Raw genomic sequence first — 22,018 nt, 5'->3', positions numbered from 1 at the left:
TCATTAGCCAGCGGCCCGACGGGGGGGGGGGGGGTCAGGAGCTGCGGCAGCTGGACGACGCGCACAAGGGTGAGGGAGACGTGTTAACGTTTGTAGAATATCTGGGATTTTAAGGCTAAAGAATATGGGAGGAGAAGTTGCCCCTTTTGTTTCGGGCCAGACCATCAAAAAAACATTATATTTTGCGTCGGGATGCTTTATTATTGTTTTGGGCGAACGGGGCAGTAACTCGGATTTCGGAAAACTGAGGTTGAGAGTCAGAAGTCCACGGTGTTGCTCTGAAAGCTCATCATTCCTCTGCTGACGTGGGTGTCCATGCTGCGTCACAGCCTGACATCCACTTGTACGCGTCTGCTCCCGTCGGGCAAACAAAGCTGTGCCCAGAACACACCGCCAACAGTTTGACAGTGCGGAACACGCCGCCACGCATTGGAATATCGTCACTCATCGTCGTACGGTCGAGTCCAGACAGACGACCGTCGCTTTGGCGCGTAGCAGCCTTCACGGCCGCTTACATTGATGTGGCCAAAAGCATTCGTGTAAAGAAGAGGAATTTGCGCCGTAGCTTTGATTCTGACAGTGAGCTGAGGGAGAGAAAACTCTACAGGACAAATTACATGCTGCTGCAGTGGTGCAGAGGTGGGGTGTGAACACACACACACACACACACACACACACACACACACACACACACACACACACACACACACACACACACACACACACACACACACACACACACACACACACACACACACACACACACACACACACACACACACACACACACACACACACACACACACACACACACACACCAATGACTTTGCCTCAGGACACTCAGGGTCAACTCTGCAGGCCCCCCCCCGGCGTGGATGTCACGGTTACTTCACAGCTTCCCGCCGGCAGGCGCCATCGTCATCGTTTCACCGGCAACACTTTCATAAATCTGAATCAACTGTTCAAATGAAAGTGCATTTCAGATAAACGGCGAGTGCATGTCGGTGGAATTGCATCAGGGCTTTCTGAAATTCACATTGAGACAAAAACAGGATCTATGCGCCGCCCCCCCCCAAAAAAAGAGATCTAAAAAACACTTTGCAGCATTTTTAACCAAACTAAGTGCAGAAATTGCCTCCGAAGAAGCATTTCAAGAGCAAAACAGGAAACCAAGTCGACCAATTTCACACAAGAGCTTCATGCTGAAGTGTGAAGAGACTGGGAGTTAAAGTCCCAGAGGGGGGGGGGGGGGGGGGGGGAGTCCACTCACTGTGTACGTGTGAGTGTGTGTGTACACGTGTGACTACGTGTTTGTGTGTGTGTGACTACGTGTGTCTACGTGTTTGTGTGTGTGTGTGTGTGTGTGTGTGTGTGTGTGTGTGTGTGTGTGTGTGACTACGTGTTTGTGTGTGTGTGACTACGTGTGTCTACGTGTTTGTGTGTGTGTGTGTGTGTGTGTGTGTGACTACGTGTGTCTACGTGTTTGTGTGTGTGTGACTACGTGTGTCTACGTGTGTGTGTGTGTGTGTGTGTGTGTGTGTGTGTGTGTGTGTGTGTGTGTGTGTGCGCAGCAGGCTGACTGAGGCGAGTCCCGGGGCTCGGACACACGCCGCGGTCCCCGAAAAATGGCGCACGGCCTCGGAGAGAACAGCGAGGTGTGGTTTTGCAGCAGCAGGTTATTGGTTCTCTGTTCACGGAGAGCGCACCGCTCGCACCGGCGTCGCACGCCCGCGTTGTTGACCTTCTAACAACGTTGACCTTATGAAGAAGATCGGCCGTAGGAAAAACCTCGACGCGACCGATCCGCGTGAAACGAGGCTTCTTCGCCAGCGTCGTGAAAATGGGATCTCTCCCCTGGTACTTTAATTCATTCTCAAGCGGCCGGTCGCTGACAGCTGTAGCACCACAGCGGCCCCCCCCCCCTCCCGGGGCCCACGCACGTTACTTTTTTATAAATTGTGGAAATTCTACTTCCACAATTCTACTTTCTGGGACGTTGTTAAATAACGTTGGAGAGTGCTTGGGATGGCAGGAATATACAGTTGCGGTGCAGTGTTGCATCATAGCGGCGAATTAAGTGTTTTGAAACCTAAAGGTCAGACGCAAATTTAAAATATACGACTCAATGATTAAAATATTTAAAGATTGCCGCCTGCTCTGAAAGGCTTTCGCAGGTTATGGGGTGTTTTAGAAAGTGTTTAATAAAAATATGAAAAGAAGGGAAATGATAGTGTGAGAACCCCTCAACTAGAGGACACTCATTTCCACTGTATATCTGGGTGGAGGCTGAGATTTCAGACAGATATCTCAAAAACAAGACATCGGCAAAAGAAGAACCCGGTCGCTTCTTTTCTTTCTTTCTTTCTTTTTTCCCTGTGGTGGTGTTTTGGTGAGCAGACTTTTTACAGTCCGCGCCGCTGCAGAAAGCAACAACATCTGAGGAGTTTTCTGACACCGGCCAGACACACACGCCAAACACTGGGCCACTTGTTAACCCTGCGACAAGGGAGTGGCTTTTCCTCGAGGTCTCGCCGAAGACGACCACACAGACGACGATGTGGACGGGAGGGCGGGGCGGGGCGGGGGGCGGGGGGGGGGGGCGGACGCTCGTTGTGCGCCGACGTAAACACACACTCGCAGTTTCTGGGGAAGCATTTACGGAAAAAAGGAAAACACTGATAACCACGAGAGGAGGAGGAGGAGGAGGAGGAGGAGGAGGAGGAAGAGGGATTAGAAAACAGAAGTGTTGGGCAAGAGTTGCACAATGACCTATTTTGATCATGCGATCCATTTGAAATATTTCTCTGTTTTCTTTTTGAACATGCTGGTTCGAGTGGAGACAGGCACACGTGTGTGGCTGTGCACAACACAACCAAGAGCTGCATACTTGTGCAGTGAGTGGCGGGGGGGGGGGGGCAGTGAGGGAGAGGTCCTACGCTCAGACACTCCACGTTCAAGTCTGCACTGGCTCACACACACACACGCGCACGCACGCACGCACGCACGCACACGCACGCGCGGTTGACAGACGATGATGGACTGATTCGTTGGTGTATGCAGCTTCCAAACCCCTCCCCTCCCATCCTTTGTTGTCGTTTTATCTTTCCAGAGAAGAAGACTATTACAGGATTTACTTTAACCGGACACATCTCAACACGTCCCCGAGGGGAGAGTCCAACAAGCACAGTCTCTTTTCTCCGGATTCGACAGGAGTCAGGGCAGAATCAAACTCAACAGAAGATAACTCGACTTAAAATGCTTTATCGCTCAGTCTTATCAAACGATAATTAACATACTGTTGAAGCAGAAATGTTAAAACAATCTCAATATTTTCACCATTTTCTTCATGCACCAGCCACTTAAGTGTCAGACTTTATTTTGCGATATATTGATAATATCGCAAAATAAAGTCATCAGCGCGACTTTCAGAGCAGCTGCAGGTTTTCATGTCACGTATGAGATGTTGATGTTCAGCACAATGTCATGTTTGAGTGTCATTAATTGCCTCCAAATGTTTGCAGGGGGCCAACTGTGCATCGTATCGTCACGTTACAATTAAACTGAAGGTCAAAAGGTAAAAAAGAAAAGAGGGGCACGCAATTTTTTTGGCAAGCCACTGTTGTTGACAGCAACTAGATACGCACAGCACACACGCACCACAGCAGTGTGTGGCAAGTCTTTTCCTTCACATCACCCCTCTGTCACAAGCAGCTGACACACACTGACACACACACTGACACTGACACACACACACACACACACACACACACACACACACACACACACACACACACACACACACACACACACACACACACACACACACACACACACACACACACACACACACACACACACACACACACACACACACACACACACACACACACACACACACACACACACACACACACACACACACACACACGTACGTGTGAATCAATCTTCTCATCCAGCTCCCAACAGAAAGTGATTAACGTCATCACCTTCTTTTTTTCTTCCAGTTTTGTGTGGTTGAACCGACGAGAAGATTGACAGACAGACAGACAGAAGGACCGGGATGCTCCGAAAGCCTTTGAAAACATTGCCATGAGATTTCCATGTCGCATGTAAATTACGGACAAGGGTCCGAACGACAACCAAATCCGACAGGAGGCCCCGTTCTGCGTTTCCTGGTTCCTAGACAGCAGGTGCTATCCACATTAGCAGCGATACAGTCCATTATCATAATGGAAACAGACGGAAAATGACGCACCGACGCAGCAATCCAATTACAAATGGGGGGGGGGGGGTTAAAACCTGCAGCCCTGAGGAACAGACAATTAGAACTTGCTGCAGTTAAAGGAGTAATGGCGCAATTTATTTCTGAAACGGCTTTACGGCTTGAATCTCCAGAGACGCGCAACTTTCCTTGAGGGAAGATGAAAAACTCCACCTGAAGGATTCGTCTCGACATGTGCGCTCCCGCTTTTTTGGTCTAGTTTTTTTTTTCCCCCTTTGCTTTCCAGGTTGCACAATTGCACACTGGAGAGGTGAATGTCTGCCTGCTGCGCGCCTCTATTGATCTGGACAACAACAGCGCGCACACGCGCGCACGCACGCACACACACGCAGGCCTTTGTAGCCCGGCACAGGACATCCATTTCAAAGCCTGACTGTCAAGTATATGCAACATATAATACATGTGTCGGTGCCCGCCAGATCTCATAAACAAAACATGGGAGAGGTCTGGCGGCGGAGCAGTCGAGCCCGTTTCCTCTGAACTAGAGCAGGATACAAATAACAATCGTTCAGTCAGCAGCCCTTTTTTTTTTATTATTTATTTTTCAAATGTGACAGATAGCCGCTCTAACAACTTTGCATTTATACTGCGCAATCGAAAAGGGCAAGCGGAGCCTAAACCCTAAGTGCCAACTTGTCCAGCCTGTCGTAAACATGGTCCCATTTGCATGCTCATTGGCCATTTCAAAAGGGCAGAGCGGAGGGAGTGGCTTCTGAAGCGCCCTTAAAAACCCGAGGGGTCGACTCAATCGGCCGCGAGGCTTAAATATGGTCGCACGAATCGCTGTTGCCACGCAAGAACTCTTGTCTTCACCCCCCTGCCAATTTCCATGGTTTAAAAAGGGACATGGGAGACGGAGGCGCTAAAACCACGACGGAGGCTGCACCGAAAGAAAAGAAGTGTATTGGATCAAATTTGCTCGCTGCCCCTTTGACCTTTGCAGGTCATAGTGTATCCCTGCTTACGCGTCATATGACAAAGAGTCGACCCGTCCCACACGGGATTACAAAACAATGCCGTACGTTTGCGAGGCTCCGACAACGAGCGGGACGTTATCTGATCAATCATTTACAAAGTAGAGTGGAAACGCTTGATTAGAGGATTAGCTGATTAATAAGAAAAAAAATCTGTCCTTTGCCATTTTAAAGTCGACCGCATTTACACGGGCCAGTGTCAGAAAAGTGCTGGTTCCGTTTCGTTTTTTCCATAACAATTCAACACATTCGTCAACCGATAGAAAGCGGGCGCAGGAGAGACGTGGAGACTTTGACTCCGGCGAGTCTTGGCACTGCTCCCGCTCGGGAGTGGCTCCTCATAACCTCGTATTAAGAAGAGGGCATCATTAAGTGTGCGTGTAATTTTCAGGTTGCAAAAATTGAAAGTGAAGACTGCCCCTTCGGCCTAAGCCCTCGACACGATGATGACCGTCGTCTCATCGACCTCAGGAGATTGACGGGCGACTGGGTCTGCTCTGGGATCAGTTTCACAGAGTTGTTATCATTTAAATCTCGTTAAAAGTCGTTTTTGAAGGGTTCAGTTAGGGTTAGATTGGGGCTTATCCATCGTCTTTGAGCGAAAAAACACAAAGAGACCTTTGGAACAGACCGACGACTTTGTTCGAGGAGAAATGTCTGAAACGACATGGGGGGGTGAATTGCTCTGAATTCCCCCGCATTAAGAAAACTACAACACACATTCCAACATGCGGCGACTCGCATACAAGCACAGCATAGTTCCAACTGTCTGAGGGCACGGCCATTTTGAATATCATCACCCAACGCCAATTTGATTTACTACAGTAGAGTAGAACGTGGAGTTAATCGCCGAAACGGTGAAAACGTGTCCATCACACTTTTCTCTGGGCCCAATGTGTTCGATTTGTTCCGACCCACAATCCAATTCAAAATCCCCAACCCCCAACATACAAGGCCAGTTAATCTGTCATCAAACCTGCCTGAACTACTCCCCCACTCACAGAGCGCAGCATGATATTTACAATCAGAAATGCATTATGTCACAGTAAGTGTATAACACTCCATGTTTCCGCGGGTGAGTCTCTTAAACTGAAACTGGGTTCACGTGCCTTCTCGTTGAGGAGGAGTAAACTTCCTCAAACGGATCCCAAACCTGTCGGTATTCCTAAAAGGTCAAAATGTCACCATTAGTGGCCAATAACATCCAATCTCGTCTCAACGCTGGTTCAGTCTGACCTCCGGCCACTGTGACAGGTCGGGGCCGTGGTTAAAATGAGGACTTCCCTGGAGTTGGTCTCTTTGACTCGAGTGGACAGCAGCGGGACAATCAGAGAGAGATGAGGGCTGCTGCCGGTCCGAACGGAGAGGGAAGCGTATTGGGTTACCTGCACGTGTGCCAGATCTTACCTGTCCCGAACCGTATCCCCTTACACACCAAAACACACTGTGGCCATCTTACACAACATGTGGGTCACCGCAGAGACGAGTGGACGGGGCGGTGAGGTATAAATATACAAATACAATCACTTCCTATTCCTATGCATGCTTTTCACGGGGTTAGGATGCACTGGTTGCCATGGGTACCACTTGTTTTGGAGATGGGAGAGCGACCAGGTTGAATCGAGTGCTGCTGTGGAGAAGTTCAGCTCAGGCCACAACCCGTCCAATCATCATCATCATGAATAATCAAGTCGGACTCTGCTAAGTGTGTATCCATGGAAACCGGGAGGATGTGCACACGAGAGCAGGTCGTGCACAACAACTTCCGCACGGCGAACAAAGTGCGTGAGTTTCCCCCACTCACCTTGAACACCTCGGAGAAGAACCCGGCGCCGATCTTCTCGCAGCTGAAGTCGTCGAGGCGGGCCAGGCTGGACACGGCGCTGCGCAGCGCCCGGTAGGACGACGGCCGGATCCGGTTGCCCCCGTGGACGCTGTGCATGGGCGGCTCCGCGGCTCCCTCCGGCTTCGGCTCGACCCCCGTCTCCAACTCCATCTCGGGCGGCCCGGGAGGAGGAGGAGGAGGAGGAGGAGGAGGAGGGGGGGGGGGGGGGGGGAGCAGGACGTGGGATGTGTGCGTAGTTTAAAATCCAGTCCGACCGCTGTTTACATTTCCCATGTCCGCCGGCAAGGCCACGGCGCGAGGTCTCCCCTCGGGGGGGGGGGGGCGCTGAGCGCCGCAGCTGTGGCAGCACCGACCCGGGCAAGGGCTGTCAAATCCCCGCAGTGTGTCCCGGAACAGGCTCGGAGCGGCTCGGTGTCGGACTACGCAGCCGCAGCGGTGCGCGCTGCTGCGGAGTCAGTGCGCAGTTTGGGTGAAGTCCCTCATGCCGCGCGGCGCCGCTTCCTCTCTGAACTGCGCACTCTGCCGCCGCCGCCTTGGCAGCTCTCTTCCGCTCGTCCTCTCTCGGTTTGCCTCGGACTCTGCTGCTCCTCCTGCGCTGGGAGAAGGCCGGGGCTCCCCTCCTGGTTCCACCAATTGAATTCTGGGCTTTCCAGTGCGCACGGAGCTGCCTCACTGGCGCCGCAGCCTATTGACGCTGGAGAGGGAAGAACAGCGAGGAGAGGAGAGGAGGAGGAGGAGGAGGAGGGGGGTTAATTCTTCAAAATCATAAAGTGTGTGCATCTGAAATAAACTGCACGTGTTCACTGACTGCGGTTGTGACAAATTAGTGCGGCTGCAGTGTTTCATCGGGCTGCTCTCAAATTGTGCATTGACATGGAGACAGACGAGATGAGGTTGTTTTTTTTTTTTTGCTCGCATCCAAATCCGCATTATTCTCATGAAAACTAGAGAGAGTTCCTCGTTAAACTGAGCTGCTCTCCGGTGATATAACAGCCGTGGATGCAGCAGCTGATGCATTTTGCACTTTGCACACACACGCACACACACACACAGACACACACACGCACACACGCGCGCTTTTCCAACCCGATCCCATCACTCGGGACAGGGGCCACAGATCTGGTTGGTGGTCGCCCGGTCACATCGGGGCCCCGGGGGCTCCTGATGCTCGTGTCGCCGCCACCTGACTGCAGCTCGTGCATTATGGATGCCAAACTGAGCCGAGTTGGTGAGCTCGTCTGTCACGGACCAAAGTCGCCCCCCCCCCCCGCAGTGATGCACGGGAACGGGGCTATCCAGCGTCACGGTTCAAACTGGAAAAAAAATATGCTGACGCACAAACTGTCGAGCTGAGAATCGAACTTACCTTCGCCTCCTGCAGAATCACAACCTGCACATGTGCCGGCGTGACGAGCCCCCCCCCCCCCCCCCCCCCCCCCCGGACCGGGATCAGCTGCTGCGGGCGTCCGGTTACCGACGGGCTTCTTTATTTCACCAATTCATCATCTTTGCGCGCCGCCTTCACACACACACACGCACACACACACGCACACACACATCAGGCTCCAGTGGTTTCGGTGGTTTCGGTTTGACGCAGCTCCTCCGCCTCGCTGTGCGCTCGCCTGCGTGGAGGAAGAGGAGCGGCGACTTTTGCTGCGCTTTATCGGAGGCGGCGCGGAGGGGGCGGGGCCTGGGAGCGGTGGGGGCGGGGCGGGCGCCGCACGTGATCGGCGCCACAGTGCACCTGTGGGGGCGCTCGGACTTGGACTGGCCCCGCTTCTCACCTGCACGGTGTCCAAACCCCCTCCCCGTCACGATGGGGGGCTACTACAGCATGCATCCACTACAGCCAACCTATCAGTGCCTGCAGACCTTTACACAGCCTGTAGCAGAAAGCAGAGTCACAGATTATTAGATTATCTCCGGGTTATCTCGCGCTGATTTGCCTCATTTCATTTTGAAATCAGTGGGTTATTTTTGTATCAGCAGGCGTATATGTAGAGTTCATACCTTCCACTTATCATCCAGTTATTCTTTTCAAATCTGACTTTGGACGATGTAAAAGATGATGATGATGATGACTTGACATGGCAGGCCTCAATATGCCCAGGATCCCTTCAACAATCCAGCACCTGAGGAGATCATTTGATTCAGCACAACTTCATTAAAGGAAATTGGAGCATTTAAACACAAGAAGCAATATTTAAATTTGTTTTAACTGTACTTACAATTGGACGGAGGGGCCCCCCCAAAACTCAAATGCAGTGGAACCTTTTGAGGAGTGTTGTCGACTGGGCTGCCCGGTTGGTAATCTGGCATTCCTCAAATGAATCAAAAATGTCACAAGATGATTAACACGATGTGTAACGGGGAGGGGAAAACATTTCCTCTGCTGTAAGTTTTGTTGATATTGTTTTCAAGTTTGACCTCAAATAGTGAAAACTTGACAAACCAAAAAGATTTGCAAACCAGTGATCCAACATCTCCGTATAAATGTAGTCCTGCTTACACGATACAAACAAACGAATTTGTACAGAGGCAAAAACAGACGTGAAGTTGACACGAGTAAAAGAGAAATCAACGTCGGAAGTACAACAAAAACCCAGTGGAAATGAAGTTAAACTCCAAACAAGTGACACAAGCTCTCTGATGAAAGTGGAAAAATTCGATAGGAGCTTTGAAAGACGACGTACCGACTCCGACCCGGATGCTTGCGCTCTTACACGACTGGTCGTGAACATGGCGTGGGGCCACCTGAAGGCACCGGAGCACCGCAAAAAAAAAAAAGAGGAAAGAAAAACAAAACAGTGTCATGCACAGCGTGCAGCACATCTCACACCTCACAGCCACATACTCGGCGTAATGACACGCCGCTGACACATTCAGCTGGAGGTGCGTGAACCTCGCCGGGCCGCTGGGGTCGTGGGTTAAAGCCCCCCGCAATCCCCCCCCCCCCCTTCCCGCTCCCCTCCTTCTCTGCATTATTAATAATACATACAATCAGTTTATTGGGTCTGTCACGAAGCCAGGGGAAAAAACAGGGAAGTCACGCCGCCGTCTACCGATAATAATAAGTACTATTTATTATTTAGTGCCGCTGATCACTTATTCATCACGCCGACTGCTATATTTGTCTTGAGTTGGGCTTCGGTGAGCGTGTGTGTGAGGATTATGTCGAAGCATTCATGCATGTTTGTGTGCGTGTGTGTGACGGGGGGGGGGGGGGGGGGGGATTATGTTGACCCCACTGACCCCTCTGACTTGTCTCAGGGCTACTTTTACCCTATGTCCTTCCTTTTCGTAACTCAACTACTGTACCTGCGTGAGGAGCGAACAGTGAGACGAACAACATCCTACTACCTTTAGGGTCAAAGGCTAAACAAAGGCCGCTCCCTAATCCCGCCTGAATATCTTCATTTGGTTTTTTTCTTCCTTTTCCGTACGTCGATATCCCAGACAACGTGAAAAACGGCCAAGATCAGATGGGATTCGGCAGGGCGCTTATGAAACCTTTCCACTTCCTGCAAAATGACGGAAGGTTCACATTTTTTGGGAATTGCTATTGAATTGCAGTCACTTAGAGCAGAAATAGAAACACTATTTGACGTTATGATGTTCGAACCGATTCGCTTTCACCACGTCATTCCCTTGGCCACCGGGATACAATGGTGAACACTGTCACATTTAGCGTGACGCACGACCGTAGCCTGGCATCTTGTTTACCTTCTCATATCCACAAGGTCAATAAATCAAACCTCACATAGGAGCCAATTAACAGCATTGACAGACCCAAATCGATATGTGATTTCACTACTACAGTAGGAGAAAGCCATCTCCTTTCTTGCCATTATACTTAGACTGATGCTGCAAGGAGCACCGGGGCCCAAAAATCAATGGGAATCCATCTTTCTCATGACCTCACACGGGACAAAATTTTAATTTTATTTTAATGAGGCTGTCTCCTGTGGTTCTCGTTCAGATCCCCTGCTGGAAAGTTTTTTACAATGGGAGGAGGATCAATCGAAGGCTCGTGGCGCCTGTGCAACACCTGAGCTGTTCAGATTCCTTCCGCGGGACGGATCAATCTCTGCCGGAGGACGACGGGAAATGTAGGACCACAACGCACATCCGCAAGCTCCTAGAGACAGTGACCGACAGGAAATCACTTCCTGCACAGGTCCAATTATGTGGTTCTCAAGAATTCCAGGCAACGATTCTTGTGTCCAGAAACTGTTGGGCAAGTTCACAAGTCCCCCCCTGAATCTCGACAGAGTTCTGGTCAAGGCCCCCCTCAAAACAGGAACTTCAGTTTAAATAAAACATTTAACAGAAAAAGCCTCCCCTGCATCTGAAATTCTAATTCCCACCTATACATCCAGGTCGGGACAGCGCAAAGAAAATCTATATCCTGAGCCCGCTGTGTCGCCCCGTCTGACCGTCCCAGTAGCACCCCCCCCCCCCCGTCAGAGCTCATCTGCGAGCGAGTGCTAACGATCACACTCTCGCCTGCCCGGCCCTGACGGGGGGCCAGGGGCCGTTATAATTGGTTTTAGGGCCACAGCAGCTGTTTCATATGCCCACACGCCCAGAGTCCCCGAAGGAGATGCAGGAGTGAGGAGGTGGGGGTGGAGGGGTTGCCACATGGTCGTCCCCCCCCCCACTTCAAACACCCTCTCCTCAACCTCCTGCTCCCATCTTGGATGAAAGACTGCTGCCTAATAGATAAATAGAGAGATGGTCATGCTGCTGCTGGTGGAGGGGGAAGCCACATTAATACATACACACACATGAATATGAAATTAATGCAGTGGTGTGTGTGCAGCAGACACAGAAATATGAACCTATAAAGAGGGGCTATGTTTGTTAAAAAGACGCTTTTCTAAATGAAAGAATTTCCCCAAATTTTCCGAACTTTTGAAAGATATTTTTTTCTTTTTCTTTTTTGAGACCAGTTTAGATTAGATTAGTTTGGATTTCATTTTTCCCTCTTGCTTGTTGAGGCAACAGGAACATAATATATAAGAGAGCAAATACGTTCCGCAATGCAGTTGCCTGTATACAGTTAAAAAAATGTCTTGTACCTTCAAAATATAAAAATCTTTAAAAAAGAAACGGTACTCACCTGCTCCGTTAACCCTGGAGCCTGCCAATATGCAACGGCTGCAGAAAAGTAAGGGGAAAAAAAGTATTATCATGCTGTTATCATATGTTTTAAATAAGGTTGATTTCATTTAAACACCTTCTTTCATGCTTTATTTGGGCCAATGTTTTGTTTTGCTTGTTATAAGTCAATTTGGCATAAATGTAGAAATGATTTAAAGGTGATTTATAGTTTTAACTTTCAGGTGTAAACACATCACAGTTTTGTGTATTCAAGTCAAAATACCATTAGAAACATTTATAATAGTCAAATATCCCAGACATGTAGCTGCAGAGTATTTAAGTCCTATAACCTGCAGACTGCATTCTGATGTGCCAATTTTGAATCTTAATTAATTAAAATGGTCACTTAGGCTCATAAAACAATGCGTTTCCTCCCTGGGGGAGGCCTACACTGGTCTCCAGGGCGGTGGAGGTGCTGGAAAGTGGATCAGAGTGAAAGCGCCGCTTCATCCGAAGGGGAACGGTAAAGTTAATTACTGTCCACTCAGAGATGACGGGAGGCGGGAGGGGTCTGCGACTGTGATCTCATTAGGAAAATTAAATGTGCGGATAATACTATATGTGGCCATTTGGGGGTAAAATCATAAATCTGAAATTTCATTGGCCGGCTAAATCTGGGCTGTTCCAGACCATTTTGCACGTTAAATGTAAAAGTCCCAATAACGAGCCAAAGGTAAATGGCATGCGTCGTCTCTCCCTTGACAACCGAGATGAAATCATCTGTTGTTCCCTGACCCCCGTATCGTTTTACTCTGAGGGCCGGCTGCATTCACAGACGGTCTAAAGTTCCCGTCGAACACAACAGGGCGCACGGGGAACTGGCCCTGCGGACACACACGCACGCACACTCCCTAATCTCAAAATAATGGGCAAGTTACACGCGATTACATTTACTCAACGCGCTCTCCGCCCGCAGACGGCAGCAAAACCGACACACGGGGATACAGACAACTGTCGACTAGTGTGTTTTCCCTGCTCTCGTCCCTACACGCCCGGCAGTTTTCCAGAGCCTCGGGTTTCACCTCACAGGTGAGGAATGATCTGTTTTTCTCTCCCCCCCCACCCCATCTGGGATTGTGACACATGTTTGCGTTATGGTTTTTGTTTTTTAAGACTTGGGCGTATCCCCCCGGAGAAACTATTCATTTCTCAATGCTGTGCGTGTCACTTTGCTTTGTCAACAGAAATACTATTTGCTCAAGATGAAGCCTCCGGGGCAGTGATTTTTAACGGGTTAGGAGGTCAAAGGTCAACACCTGTGCTAGTAACATCCGCCCCCCTTCAGCTGTCACGATGAAGAAAACTAACCTCATCCTGGTAAACAAAAAAACAAAAATCCTGCCCATCACCTCCTATAATTTTCAAACCTGGGTGTGTAATGAGGTCTGTCCTGAAATGAGGAGGATCAATAAATAGCTCAGCAGGGTGTGCGTGCCGCCCATTATCTGGATATTATTGATTTGACACGTCTCTTATTCACACAGTCAAACACCCTAACGTGAATGATGACAAGTTAGTAAACCTCCCTTTCACCGGTGAAACATTAATCGGGCCGAAAAGCAACAGAGAGATATGATGAATACCATCGAGTTCCTCTTTAAAACAAATCAGATTTTTGATCACTAACGTATTGATCATTTGATTCAATACACCATGTATTGAATCAAATGATCAATACCTTAAGATGCTCTGGTAGATGATGAATCTACGCAAATGAGGACGAATGAAGTGCTTTGACAGTTAAGTTTACATCCTGTGATTGAATAAAAAATATTAATACAAAATCCTGCTTTAGACTTCCTAAGTTAAGATACGTACGTATTATTATTCATTGCTACAGTATATACGTATATTGTGTGTGTGCAGTGGTGCAGCAGTCTGAACCAACGTAGAGTGGGAGAATGAAGTGAAGTGCAAGTATTTGCTAATCTCTACTTAAGTGCAGAACATTATTAAAATGTTCTAAGCGACTTTCCACCGCTGATCTTAATCCCAACTAGGTCATGGGTGGGAACAAAAAAATAAGCGCGATGAATGCTGTCGAATAACAGTTTCGAATCTTTCAAATGGTTTTCACTTGCATCATTCAGGGGGAAAAAATAAAAAATATATATAACATGATCCTAATCTGTGAGGGTCTAAAAACCATTAGGTTTAATGCACCGTGTAAAACCACCATCGTCATGTCGTCCCAGTGTGACGTTGGTGCAGAGTAGCAGCAGCAGCAGCAGCAGAGTCGACAGTATATAGATCCTCCACTAACCCACTGACCTGCATTGCAGAGACAAGTTCTTTTTTTTTTCCCTCTTCTGCAACGTGATGTGTTTGTTCAAACAGGAACCACAGTGTCTGTGTTTTTAGGCCTTCAGCCCGATGCCGCCTTCTAGTGTCGACATGCAGTCACGTCCTCGGAGCCTAGTTGGTCTCACTTATTGATATTAGTTTGTCGAAATCTTTAAAAGTCGACTGTTTTTAGGACCTAAAAAAAAATAATAACGGTGCTCACTATGCATGACGACCCATTTCAGAGGAATTTATGTATTCATTATGAGATTCTAATTATTGATGAGTTAACGCGTTCATCACTTATAAGTTGCAACTCTGATTATAAAGCTTGTGCATTTTCCACCCTGATCAATAAATTCTGCTTTTATCCACTTGTACTAAAATATCAGAATCAATTTTTTTAAATCTCATATTTATTTTGTATTAAAGATGCGAATTTGCCAAGTAACGACTAAATGTAATGGAGTAGAATATCCCAAAGTAATAAAAAATAAATAAATAAATATATATATATATATATATATTCTGCCTGTAGCCCTCTTTTCTGGGTTTGTAAGAGGACTTTTGTCTTTGATTTATTTAGTTTTATTCACTTTTTTGCCATTGGTATTTAAATGAAATCATGTACTGTCATTACCTATACATGAAATATATATGCTTCTTACAATTCCTTCGTTTTTTCAAAAAATTCAATCAAGTTTTCACTTTTAACACAGCTGACATTCTTACATAGAGACTATACAAACTCAATCCTGGCTTGAGAAAAGGCGATTTGTTTTTCTCACTGTGAACTTTCTGTTGAATTGTTGGCTAATCGAAGGTTTTATTGTAATCTCCAAGTATGACAAAGTAGTTCCGTTCCTCATTTTCAAAATAAAACTCTCTTGACATTAAAACTAGTGGTTTGACCAATTAGTAAATAGACACAAGGTCTACCTTTGTCTTTATCTTCTTATTTTTTGTTTTCATTTTACTTGGACAAGATTATTAGCATTGACATATACTTGACTCAGTATAAATAAAAGTACTAATTATGCAAAATGGCCCATTTCAGAAAAATTAGGCATAATACATGATATTACTTATTGATGCATTAAGGGGTATGCTGTTTAAATGTTGCAGCTGCAAAGGGTGTGGCTAAATTGAATTTCCTTTGTATGTGTCACAGAAAAGCAGCAGATCAATTTCCTAAACCATAATAATGAAATAATACTTTAAAATATACCTTATTTTCTATATATAATAACATGACTAGTATTGGACTCTGTCCCGGCATATTAGCACCTTCATGTTACCATGTTCCTGTCGCACACTACTGGTGACTGACTGTACTACTGCACTATTTCCACTGTTAATATTTCATGTAAATTCTTTAAATTTAGTTTACTTATTCTCTATATCTTTTATTGCAAATTGTATATTTTACATTTATTTGTGTAGATGTTGTATATAGTATATTGTGTGTGATGTGTGAAACGTGCTGCTGTTACACCGGAATTTCCCAGCTTGGGATAAGTAAAGTAACTATCTATCCATCTATCTATCTATCCATCCATCTATCCATCTATCTATCCATCCATCCATCTATCCATCAATCTATCTAACTAGGGTGATACTTTTGGTACACGAAGCCCAGCTTGTAGCTTTATTTTGAAGGGGAAACTCCTACATTTCCGGTCCCATCCGTTGGCGTCAGTCACCTGTGCTGCCTTGACCAGCATGTAGAGTATAAATATACGAACCGTACGCGGTGCTCCGGGAGCGGCCGCGGCGGAGACACTCAGGACGGCGGTGGAATCATGGCCTCGACCCGCCTGGAACGGGCCCAGACGTGGCTGCTCAAGGCGGCGCTGGGCGCCCTCTTCGCGCTGTTCCGGCTCCTCTCGCCCCGGGCGCCCGCCGCCGGGTCCGGCAAGAAGCTGCCGCCGGTCAGCGAGCCGCTGCTGCTCGTGTCCGCGACGCAGCTCGCCAAGAAGATCCGGCGACGAGAGGTGTGTTTGTGTGTGTGCGTGCGTGCGTGTGTGTGTGCGTGCGTGTGTGTGTGTGTGTGTGCCCCGATAAAACCTGCTGACCACCGTGTCTGGGTAGACGGGCCTCGGCTGGTTTCACTGCTCTTCAATTAAAAAAAAAAATTAATGATTTTTTTTTAAGGATTCAGAAAAGTTACAAAGGCTCCAAATGTCTGTGGACTGACATCTCATCTCTCTATCTCTCTCTCTATATATGTGTGTATGTATATACTAAGTTGTGGTAACCAAGGTATTTAACCTCAGTGGGGTGTGGTCAGTGCTTAATATATATATATATATATATATATATAAATATCTACTTACAATAAGTGCATTCAATCATGAAGATGAATATATGAAATAATAATATATCATTATAGATATATAATAATAGATTATTATAATTTAGCAATAAAAAGTGCTCTATAAATTAAATGTATTATTATTATAAGATATTACCCAAAAAGTGAGAGAATCAAGTACATAAACATTTATAGTGTTACATTGTAGAGTTACAACTAAAGTGGAGTCATAGTCAACCTAGTTGATAATAAGAATGCCATCTGTGTGTGTGTGACAAACTGTTGTGTGTCTGCAGGTGTCGAGTGTGGAAGTGGTGCAGGCTTACGTGGACAGGATCCAGGAAGTCAACCCCTTTCTGAACGCTGTGGTGAAAGACAGGCAAGAAAAGAATCAGTCCACCCGTATCTGATAATCATCATCACGCTCGTCAGCAAATCGACCGATCATGGGAATGAGTCGCAGCCACACTGTATTCCCCATTGATTCTTTCTTTTTTTGTTTTACTAATAATTACCTTTGTGAGGGTTTGGAGCTAAATGATTATTGACTTTTGAAGTTGCCATTTTAATCAGCAAGGTCTTTTTCTCTCTCTCTGTGTGTGTGTGTGTGTGTGTGTGTGTGTGTGTGTGTGTGTGTGTGCGTCCAGGTTCGCCGCCGCCCTGCAGGAGGCGGCCCAGGTGGACAAGCTGATCGAGGAGGAGACCGGAGGAGAGGAGGTGCTGGAGGACCGGCTGCCTCTGCTGGGAGTCCCGCTCTCCGTCAAGGAGTCCTTCGCCCTCCAGGGTAACAACTTCCAGAAATATAATCTCCCCGTCGGCCACTTGGAACCGGGCTCCTTAGTTTGATTACGTTCTATTTCTGAACACACACCAGTATTCGGGGTCAAAATTCGACACTGATAACATGCATCCAGCCACAATCTGCTCACTGGGGACATGCAGCTGTACATTTTATTTACGCAGAGCATTTTCCAGTCTTTTGTGTTTGGGTTTATTCCCGTAACCGTACAGTTTGACGCACTCTCCCGTCTCGCAGGCATGCCCAACGCGACGGGCGTGATCGCCAGGCGAGGGGTCGTGTCCGCCGTCGACGCCCCGCCCGTGGCCCTGCTGAAGAGGGCGGGGGCCGTGCCGCTGGGCGTCACCAACACCAGCGAGCTGTGCATGTGGTGCGAGTCGCACAACCGCCTGAGGGGCATCACCAACAATCCGTACGACCTGGAGAGGATACCGGGAGGGAGCTCGGGTCAGTGAAATGAGGGGAATCAGACACACTTTTCAAGTTGGAGTCAGTCTCTTTGTCTCCAGGAGTCGTCCTGGTTTTGCCCTCATAATCATATTACAGTTGGTAATTTGGAAAATAAAATAAATGTTCTAATGGTAGAATAGAGGAGGTTTACTGACGCCTTCTAGATCTCAGAGGATGAACCTCGTAATGCTGGACACTGAGGATGAACCAGAGCTGGTTGCCAGATCCACCGACTTACCTCCCTTTCCCTCTGTTTTGTCTCTCCGGCCTCAGGGGGCGAGGGCAGTATACTGGGCGCGGCCGGCGCGGTCATCGGCGTGGGCGCCGACATCGGTGGCAGCATCCGTATGCCCTGTTTCTTCAACGGAATCTTCGGCCATAAGACCACTCCTGGTGAGAGGAAAAAGGAGGAGGTGACGTGATTGGTTTCGGTTTGTCTGTTTTGTTTGTTTGTTTGTTAACATGATCACTCAAAAAGTTATGGAGGGGATTTGCTATGAAAAATGTAAAACAACAACAACAACAACAACAACACTGCTGTACACTAAATGCTTAGTGGTAGCAGTTTTCTGGAGTTGGAGGAGACCAAAAACGGAGCAAATAGAAGACGTTAATGTTGCTCTCAGCTGTTCAGACACCACTGCAACTGTGTAACCGTGTCTCTGCAGGCGTCGTGTCCCCCGAGAACCAGCACCCTCCCTACACCGGCCGACACGAGGAGTACCTCAGCACCGGTCCCATGTGCCGCTACGCTGAGGACCTGCTGCCCATGCTCAAGATCATGGCGGGACCCAACGCCCACACGTAAGAGCTCCGCCGAGTGTCTTGTTTCTACGCAGGGAGGATCTTCTGACGGTGTTTAAGTTTAATCGAGCAGTCGAGGAAACGATCGTCTTATCTACGCGTGTCCCCGCAGGTTGTCCCTGGACACGAAGGTCGACCTGAAGAAGCTGCGATTCTTCACCGTCCCTCACGACGGCGGCGGCTCGCTGACGAACCCCGTCAGCGGCGAGCTCGTGGACGCTCAGAGAAAGGTTGCCGAGTTCGTCTCAAGTGAAATACCGAAAGCGAGAGTTGCGAAATGAGTTCCCGGAAGTAATTCCAAACGTCTCCCCCGTGTGACGCTCTGCAGGTGGTCGAGCGTCTGGAGGCCGACCTCGGAGTGCAAGTGGAGGAAGTGCATTTCCCCGAGTTGCGATATGGCTTCCAGATCTGGGACACCTACATGGGCCTTCCCGACAAGGAGGGCAAGGTAGGTCCACCTGCCTCCTGCATGTCTGCAGGGGAAAGCTATTCGCACAATTGATAATATTTGCGTCTCATCGATTTTGAGAATGAAGACAAACAGGAAAGACAGGAGGAAAACGGCCATTCATTACTCTGCCGTTGCCAGGGATCGGGGTGTATTAACATGTTTCACAGGAGCCTATTGTTGTTTGCTGCTTAGAAAAGTTTCACTAGTCCTCTCGCTCTCTCTCTCTCTCACACACAGAGTTGTCTTCCTTAACTTTTTTTGAATCAATTAGCATTCATTTCCAGGAGAAATATCCAAAGAATAACATTTTCAATTGGTTACGTACACAAACCTCTCCGAGGAGCGGCAGGGTCCTTCGGTTCACATGATAAGTTTATATTACCCGCGCGTCATTACTTATTCACAGGGTCTTGGTCAGACATTTTTACTCCAAATTAATGTTCAGCTCACTGTAAGTCATGAAGTTGAAACAAGGATGGACTGATCAGAGGTGGAAAGTACAGCTTTTTTTTTTTTTTAACTCTCCTGTATTTATTAAACAGCTACAGTCACTATGTACTTTTCAGGTTAAGATTAAATATAAAAATGGGCCCTAGATGTGAGCCCTAACGGAAAAGCAGCGTCGGGTCGGACTAATGTTCCACTGAAGAGTCACTTCCCCTCTGAACGTCTCACATGGTCTCATTAAGTAACCGAATTTTTGGGATCCAAGTCCTGCCCATCGAATTCGAGCAGCTCTGAATTTTATAACTGGGATTTTTTTTTGACTTGCCCCAGCCCCCTGTGCCGTTTGCCGTGCGGATGGGGGAACCAGGGCGACCCGTGTGGCCCCTGTGGGAGCTGCTGAAATGGATGGTGGGAAAGTCAGAGCACACCATGGCTGCTATTGGTGAGAGGAGAATAACAATTCATTGTTATTTCATTTATTTTAACTGGTTATATTTATAATAAAGTAAGTTTTGACTTGCCTTTTTAAATTTCAATCCTGTTTTTTTTTTACCAATTAACTGTCTTTTGTTTCCAAATAAAGCTGCAAAGATTCATATGAAGAAATGATGATGATTGTTGGTGTGCGTGTGCGCTCTACAGCCCTGGCCCTGGTGGAGATGACCCACGTGTCCAAACCCTCCCCCTTCATCCTCCAGCAGAAGGAGCAGCTGCAGAAGAAGGTGGACGAGCTGCTGGGCACCGACGGTGTTTTCCTTTACCCGTCGCACCCGAGAGTCGCCCCCAAACACCACCACCCGCTCTTCAGACCCTTCGACTTCGCCTACACCGGTCAGTGACAAGTCAACGCCTCAGGCTTCCACACCTTCAGTCTGCACCTTTTAGTCCTTCATGTGTCTGTCGCGGGTTCCCACTTACCGGGCGTCCTCCCGTGTTTTCACCCACTCTCCTCCGTCCGCAGGCATCATCAACATCCTCGGGCTGCCGGTCACCCAGTGTCCTCTGGGTCTGGGTGAGGAGGGCCTGCCGCTGGGGGTGCAAGTCGTGGGCGGCAAGATGCAGGACCGCCTGACCCTGGCCGTGGCCCTCTACCTGGAGAAGACATTCGGAGGCTGGAGGGAGCCCGGAGCCAAGTGAAACCGAGGCACCCTGCCGTCGGCGGGTCTCCAGACTTTGCGGATGCGGGCGGCGTCCCTGCTCGCTGCAGAACACAAAAATCAAAAGAGAGGTACAATCAGTGCACTTGGATGTTCAAGTTAGAAGTGTTGTTTTATACCAATGAGGGGGACGAGCAGTTCTGTCGTGATTTTAATCATCTACCCTTTTCAGGGACTGTTGCGTCATGATTTTCAAAATATCTTGAAATTGAGCTTTTCACATTATCACGCAAAAACAAGGATTTTGTGCAGGACATGAATGTTTCTCTACTTCTTCAGACATTGGCGCCACTTCAGACCTTTACTACCTAAAGAACCATAGCGTGTCAGTGCACCGCCAACGATGGCCGCTCTCGAGCCTTTTTGGCAACTCTAAGCCAAAGTTCCGTTTCGTTTTAAAAACATACCGGATGATGGGTGAAGGTACAGGTAGAAAATAAATCTGAAGGCTAAAAAATATGAGGGCATTTCTTATAACTATAACAACAAACAGCTGAAGATTTAAACTATAGAGTAAAGTGGCCATGTGTAACAACGTCAGGAGATCCAATATGATACAGCATCTTTGCTCCCGCAATGATTTAACGTTGTGCAGCGCCGGAGGAGGTGGGGCCAAATATCTAACCAGCGTGCAGTGTGTTACGGCAGCGCCACATGAAGTCGAATGTACCTGTTAAAGAGTCACGAAGGGTGAACTTTGTCCTGCTTACTGATCCAGAGAGGAGACAATCAGCCAGAGTAAAGAAACGTGACGAGTGCAGGCCTGTTATGCAAACCTTTTAACTTCTACCCAATGAATTTCATGTCACACTGTAATATATATAGAGGGTTGAAAGTGATAGGGAGAAGACCTACCTGACATCAACCGTTTCAACACGCCCAAAGAAAACATGTGCTAAGCCTTTGTTGTGTGATAATGTGAACGTTGCGTGATGGCAGTTTAATTGTTGTGCCTGCTTTTAATGCTGCAATTCGTTTGTTTCAGCAAATAAAAAAAAAAATGAATAAAAAAAGTCTGAATCTTTTCTCTTATTTATACGTCACATCT

General features: G+C 47.8%; 2 protein-coding genes across 5 annotated transcripts in view; one reads left to right on the top strand and one right to left on the bottom strand.

Moving 5' to 3' along the window:
* Positions 1 to 16,431, bottom strand: part of tesk1b (testis associated actin remodelling kinase 1b) — a 30,088-nt gene extending 13,657 nt beyond the window's left edge. Inside the window, exons 1-7 of one of the 4 annotated variants that reach the window (XM_035617520.2) lie at positions 16,294 to 16,431; positions 12,225 to 12,262; positions 9,331 to 9,423; positions 9,113 to 9,234; positions 8,887 to 8,985; positions 8,469 to 8,621; positions 7,061 to 7,796 (exon numbers count right to left, since the gene is read on the bottom strand). In XM_035617520.2, coding sequence (XP_035473413.2) covers positions 7,061 to 7,252 — 192 coding nt within the window. In that variant the 5' untranslated portion in view covers positions 7,253 to 7,796; positions 8,469 to 8,621; positions 8,887 to 8,985; ... (2 more) ...; positions 12,225 to 12,262; positions 16,294 to 16,431. The remainder of the gene's footprint in view (positions 1 to 7,060; positions 7,797 to 8,468; positions 8,622 to 8,886; positions 8,986 to 9,112; positions 9,235 to 9,330; positions 9,424 to 12,224; positions 12,263 to 16,293) is intronic. The other 3 variants (XM_035617528.2, XM_035617547.2, XM_035617536.2) reach the window with 3 other exon arrangements.
* faah2b (fatty acid amide hydrolase 2b) lies at positions 16,294 to 21,983 on the top strand. The gene is made up of 11 exons (XM_035617587.2): positions 16,294 to 16,542; positions 17,159 to 17,241; positions 17,510 to 17,646; positions 17,899 to 18,108; positions 18,385 to 18,504; positions 18,780 to 18,915; positions 19,028 to 19,145; positions 19,244 to 19,363; positions 20,144 to 20,255; positions 20,456 to 20,644; positions 20,775 to 21,983. Exons 1-11 carry the CDS (start codon positions 16,351 to 16,353, stop codon positions 20,948 to 20,950), a joined length of 1,593 nt encoding a protein of 530 aa, XP_035473480.1. The 5' UTR covers positions 16,294 to 16,350; the 3' UTR covers positions 20,951 to 21,983.
* Positions 21,984 to 22,018: the final 35 nt, after the last annotated feature.

Source organism: Scophthalmus maximus, chromosome 12 (assembly GCF_022379125.1).
Source record: "Scophthalmus maximus strain ysfricsl-2021 chromosome 12, ASM2237912v1, whole genome shotgun sequence".
NCBI lineage: Eukaryota > Metazoa > Chordata > Actinopteri > Pleuronectiformes > Scophthalmidae > Scophthalmus > Scophthalmus maximus.
This window is presented reverse-complemented; position numbering and strand designations above follow the sequence as displayed.

What these genes read in the sequence shown, in the direction of transcription:
- faah2b (XM_035617587.2), top strand. Translation starts at nt 16,351, where the DNA reads ATGGCCTCGACCCGCCTGGAACGGGCCCAGACGTGGCTGCTCAAGGCG. An exon ending in GGAGTCCTTCGCCCTCCAGG is followed by an intron (nt 17,647 to 17,898) that starts GTAACAACTTCC and finishes CCCGTCTCGCAG; the next exon opens with GCATGCCCAACGCGACGGGC. An exon ending in GCACACCATGGCTGCTATTG is followed by an intron (nt 20,256 to 20,455) that starts GTGAGAGGAGAA and finishes TGCGCTCTACAG; the next exon opens with CCCTGGCCCTGGTGGAGATG.